Below are 5,712 nucleotides of genomic sequence, written 5' to 3'. Positions count from 1 at the left end.
TGTAAACGTCATTCAACAGTATGTTCATATCTTCCACTGAATAGCCAAAGAGCAGTCCCTGTCTACTAGCCTAGCAGCATCTGGTCGTGGTTGTGGTCATGGCTACCGGATCTGGCAGCATGGACCAGACGTGTTTGAATAATTTTAATGTTAATTCTGGCAGAAGGAACTCTGCTTTTCTGTTGTGTCTCCTGCATGGGTCAAATATGTTCAACTTGCCTCTCATGTGTAAGCGGGCATAAATCTAGACCAGCATAACATTGAAGGCAGGTATGCATAAAAATAAAAGGAGGGAGTGTTAAGAAAATGTCCGGGGAGCCCAAAACTGGGTGCACTAGTGTACATTTGGTCGGAGTGAGTAGTAGAGGGGGGTCATCACTTCCATGGATCTCTTGGCCATGCTCCCGTTCACACAGTCCAGGCTGCTGTTGGCCTTCCTTGCTGCCTGGGCACACAGCTGTCTCATATTTTGCCTTCTGCCCAGCAGGACCCTCAGGTCCTTTGCAGCAGAGCTGCTCCATGGCAACCTAGTCCCCAGCCTGTATCTTTGCAGAGTGTTGGTCTGTCCCAGGTGCAAGAAGCTGGCATTTGTCCTTGCTGAATTTCATGAGATTCCTGGCAGCCCATTCCTCCTGCCTGTCTAGGGCTCTCTCAGTGGCTGTCCTCAAGCATAAGACTGGTGCCCCTCACCCACTTTGGAGTCATCTACAAGCGTGATGAAAGTTACCTCCTCCAGGTCACTCATCAAAGTGTTAAACAGGACAGGTCCCAGGAGAGACCCTGTGGTACTCCATTTCTCTTCTGGCCTCCAGGAAGAAAACTACCCTATTCACCTCAACCCTCTGGGCCCAATCGTCCAACCAGTTTTTAGCCATCTGGTTGTCTACCCATGCAGTCCTTAATGCCCAAGCTTGTATGCAAGTGTATTGAGGGAGACAGTGTAAAAAGCCTTCTTAAAGTGGAGGTAACTGTTTTTCATTGTTCTCCGTTCGTCCACAAATACAGTTCTTTTAACATAGAAGGCCATGAGGTTGGTGAGGCATGCTTCACCCTTGATAAATCCATGCTGACTGTTCCCAGTAACCCTATTCTGCTTTATGGACCCAGAAATGTGATCATAGAGGACTCGCTCCACGACACACTCCCGATCCAAGTGAGGTTGAATAGCCTGTAATTCCCCAGGTTGTTCTTTTGGCCTTTTTTGAAGTGGACTACAACATTTGCCTTTCTCCCATCGTTAGGACCTCCCCCAGTCTCCACAGCCTTCCAAAGACAATAAAGAGTGACCTTGTGAGATAGCAGCCAGCTCTCAGCATCCTCAGCTGTAGCCTATGCAGTCCTGTAGACTTGTATGGGTTGAGTTCTCCCAAGTAAACCCTGACTCAACGCTCATGCCCTGTTTTTTTTCACCTTGGCATTCCGGACTCTGGGACAATGGCCTGGGAGACCTTGTTGGTGGGGACTGAAGCAAAGGTGTTGAGTTCCCCAGACCTATCTGCATCTGCTGTTATGGAAGCAACAGCAGTTCATCTTTGTGCCCTTGGCATCCCTTGCAAGTGTCAATCCAAGAGGAGCTTTGGCTTTTCCTAACCGCTTCCCGACTTCCCTGGACAATATTTCTAAAGGCTTCCTTTGCAACCTCCCCATGCTTTCCATTCCCTCCTATTGTTCAGTTGTGAGTTGCCTGTTTAGCCAGATCCATTTCCTGAGATGTCTATTTGTTTTCCTGAGTATCAGTATGGGCCATTCTTGAGCTTGGAGAATGCTGTTCTTCAAGACCTGCCAGCTTTCCTGAGCTCCCCTGCCCTTCAGAGCTGCTTCCCATGGGATCCCTCTAGCAGGCCCCCCAGAAGGCCCCAGTCTGCTCCTCTGACATTCTCAGCTTCATAGTGAGTGAAGCTCTTGCAGTACCAGGCATCAAGTGTCATTTCAGATGGCCAAGGAGATTCTCCACCTTGTCCCCAGCTGATGCTCTAGAAGGATTTGGGTCTCACAGTTGTTCCATCAGAGCAAGCAGACACTTGCACATATCTTGCACCACCTCTGTCACTTCAAATGTCCAAAGTTGTGTGTGTGTGTGTGTGTGTGTGTGTGTACAGCTGACTCCCTCCCTCCATCTCCACTGATTACAGTGGGGGCTTAGACAAGGAGCTCACATGCAGACAGGCATTTTGTACACACTAAAACTTGGGCAAGGGGAATCCCATGTCCTATGAGTTTGTGGAGCACAGGGGAGGGAACTGAATCCCCCTCAATCCCAGGGGCTCCCTTCTTGTCCTTGTGCAGGTGTCCTGTCTTATAAGATGGGAGCAGGGCCTTCTAGAGTGGGATGTCTCCTCCTCCCTTAGAAAACTGTCCTGTGATGAGACCAGCTGCAGTGCTGGGCTCAGTCTCTCCCCACGGTTTAGAGAGGGACCACTGGGGATTATTTTAGTCTCCTTCAGTGGACATTTGTGAGGAGTGACTCTGCTGCCTTTCAGGAACTGTCAGCCCTGGAGCCCTGGGAGCATCTCGAGGGTGCGCAGGGGACAGAGACAGTCATGTCTTCAGCTGAGCTTCTGCTCCTGAGCTGGGCCTGGCTCCTGGGACTGCCGGAGCCCATGGCAACCTGGCAGGCACTGCAGAGAGACAGCTTTGTCCAGGAGCAGCTCCTCTTAAAAGAGCAGCAAGACTCAGGGCACTGCCTGCAGGCACCAGGATGAGATGAGTGTCTCAGAAGCTGAAGACAGTTGGGAATGGGAGGATGGCCGAGAGCTCCCTGCAGGGAGGAATCTTCACAGCTGTTGACACAGTAAGTCTCTGGCTGCAGGACAACATTGCTGCTGTGGTTCCTGGCGGGTTCTTTTGCAGCTGGCACCTTCCACAGCTGAAAGGGTCTGTCAGGGCAGCTCTGCCAGCTTCTCCTGCTTGGAGGAGGTGGTGCTTTAGAGCAGAGATTCACCTCCACACAGTCCAAGGGACAAGGCATCCTGCTCCCTTTTCCCAGGGATGGCTGCAGGGGTGTGAAGCCGGGGTGTGCACCCAGGTGTGCACAGGGCTGTAATTCAGAGCAGTGTCCCTGTGCCCCAGGCACTGTGCTGTGTGCCGAGGACAGTGACTCTGCTGCTTGCAAGGGTCAGCACTCAGCCTGCCTGCAGACCTCCCCACGACACTGTGGAGAGAAGCTCTGGGTGGGAGAAGCGACCCCCAGCAGGGCAGGTTCATTCTCCTGCTGAGAGGGTGCTGCGTGGGTCAGGGCTGCTCTCAGCCCCAGCTCACCGCCACAATATTTCCAACAGGCCTTTTCTAGAGGACAGTCAAGGCAGGGACAGGGGTTACCTTAAACAGAAGGGCTCTCCTGAGTCGGTGCGTTCATTTTCCTCCTGTTTGCAGAGTGCTGGCAGGGAAAGGCCATGGGAGAGAGAAACAGCTCCCAGGAGGAAAAGCTCTGAGCAGTGAAGACAGGATCTGTGAATGAGAGGAAACTAGAAGCATAAATGCTGTGGGAGGGGGAATTTGGAGACCTCCCTGTCATGCCCTTCAGTGCAGACCTCTTCCTCCAAGCAAGCCCCCTGTGTCTCCTCTCCCACCCAGCGCAGCCTCTGCCCTCAAGGCCAGGGGGTGCAGGGCATGAGCTGCATGCTCTAGCCTGAGCTCCAGCAGAGGAGAGGGGCATCTCTCCTGCAGCATGTCCGTCTCCCACTGTGTGACAAAGGGGCTGAGAGCAACTGTGCAGGTCTGGGAGGTGGTGCGCACAGCTGGGTGAGGGGAAGGCTTTCCTGACTGCCCATCTGTCTCTCGCTCCTTGCTTTCCCTGTGGTAGGAGCATCACAGTGTTGCTCCTTGTTTCCTCATCTGTCTGTGCTGGTCTGGTTCTTGCTCTCCTGCTCTCTGGGGTTAAGGAGGGGTTTCAGCTGCAGTTAAGGCAGTAACATCCCACTCCCACTACATTGCCTGAAGAAACAGTGTAGATAGTAAACTGATGTGAGAGCAGGGTCCATCTCATTGGGACAGGGATGTCTAGGAAGGGTCGGGTCAGCCCCTGCCTTCACTGCCCTGTTTCTCTCCCTTGCCAGAGTGGGAGCTGGTGTGACTGATCCAGATACAGACACCCCTGTTCAAGAGGGCAAGGTTGGGGGACATGACTCCCTCGCAAGGGTCTTCTCTTTCAGACACAGCTGCCATGAGTGCTGTATTTGTCTCTCACAAGGATAAAAAGAGAATATTCCTCCTGGGTCACCAAAACAAATCCCCTTTACTCAGCTCAGGGCACCCATCCCCAGGTATCCCCAGCAAATACACGGGCAGGCTAACACCTCCATTTACACCCCCCAGCAGAGCAGGGCTGACTCCTCTGGAGCCGATAGGCAGAGGCCCCTGTGCTGCACAGCACCCTCAGCACAAAGCAGAGGTCAGGAAAGGGACCTGAACAAGGTGAAGGAGAGAGTCAGTGTGGGAGGTGCTATGACGAGTGGAATGTGTTTTGCTCAGAGAAGCCTGTTCTAACCTGTCAATGCCTTTTCCTCCTCGGACAGTGCCCTGAATGAAGACAGAGCAAATGTCCAACAGAAGCTCCTCCAATGAGTTCCTCCTCCTGGCATTAGCGGACACGCGAGACCTGCAGCTCTTGCACTTCTCACTCTTCCTGGGCATCTACCTGGCTGCCCTCCTGGGCAACAGCCTCATCATCGCAGCTGTAGCCTGCGACCACCGCCTCCACACCCCCATGTACTTCTTCCTCCTCAACCTCTCCCTCCTTGACCTTGGCTTCATCTCCACCATTGTCCCTAAATCCATAGCCAATTCCCTGAGGAACACGAGGTCCATTTCATACTCAGGATGTACTGCCCAGATATTTTTATTTGCCTTTTTCATATCAGCTGAGTATCCTGTTCTCACACTCATGGCCTATGACCGCTTTGTTGCCATCTGCAGGCCCCTGCACTACGAGACCCTCATGGACATCAGAGCTTGTGTCAAAATGGCAGCAGCTGCCTGGAGCAGTGGTTTTCTCAATGCTGTGCTGCACACTGCTAAATCATTTTCAATTCCACTCTGCCAAGGCAATGTGGTGGACCAGTTCTTCTGTGAAATTCCCCAGATCCTCAAGCTCTCCTGCTCAGATTCCTACCTCAGGGAAGCTGGGGCTACTGTGGTTAGTGCCTGTTTATTCTTTGGGTGTTTCGTTTTCATTGTGCTGTCCTATGTGCAGATCTTCACTGCCGTGCTGAGGATCCCGTCTGAGCAGGGACGACACAAAGCCTTTTCCATGTGCCTGCCTCACCTGGCCGTGGTCTCCCTGTGTGTCAGCACTGGCCTGTTTGCCTACCTGAAGCCCCCGTCCCTCTCCTTCCCAGCTCTGGATCTGGTGGTGGCTGTTCTGTACACAGTGGTGCCTCCAGCAGTGAACCCTCTCATCTACAGCATGAGGAAGAAGGAGCTCAAAGATGCACTGAAGAAACTGATTCAGCTGGTACTAGTTCAGCAGAAATAACCTGCCCATGCTTTGCGCATTCTCCCTGTGATAATCATGTTAGTCCACAAAGGTCTGAATTCCTTCCACTTCTCTAGGAGCACAAACGCAGTTTCTCTGACCCAGAGGCCTTCTGTGAATTTGTCTATCACTGTGGCAGACATGGTCTCTTTAATAAAAGAGGATTTCCTCAGTTCAGTGCTTGAAGGTTGGGCTCTTCTTCCAAAGCTGGAGTCAAAAATGTGCTCAAGGACTTTCAC

At 52.4% G+C, this 5,712-nt stretch overlaps 1 protein-coding gene across 1 annotated transcript; it reads left to right on the top strand.

Annotated features, from left to right (window-relative positions):
* Nucleotides 1-4,537: 4,537 nt before the first annotated feature.
* On the top strand, nt 4,538-5,440 carry LOC136996078 (olfactory receptor 14A16-like; the record flags this gene model as incomplete). Its single annotated transcript, XM_067317074.1, has 1 exon — nt 4,538-5,440. A coding segment is annotated over exon 1 (903 nt), but the record flags the coding sequence as incomplete, so codon positions are not given.
* Between the last annotated feature and the right edge of the window lie 272 nt (nt 5,441-5,712).

The sequence above is a fragment of the Apteryx mantelli genome, unplaced genomic scaffold (assembly GCF_036417845.1).
Source record: "Apteryx mantelli isolate bAptMan1 unplaced genomic scaffold, bAptMan1.hap1 HAP1_SCAFFOLD_20, whole genome shotgun sequence".
Taxonomy (NCBI): domain Eukaryota; kingdom Metazoa; phylum Chordata; class Aves; order Apterygiformes; family Apterygidae; genus Apteryx; species Apteryx mantelli.
The sequence above is the reverse complement of the archived record's forward strand: the minus strand, read 5'-3'. Positions and strand labels throughout refer to the sequence as shown.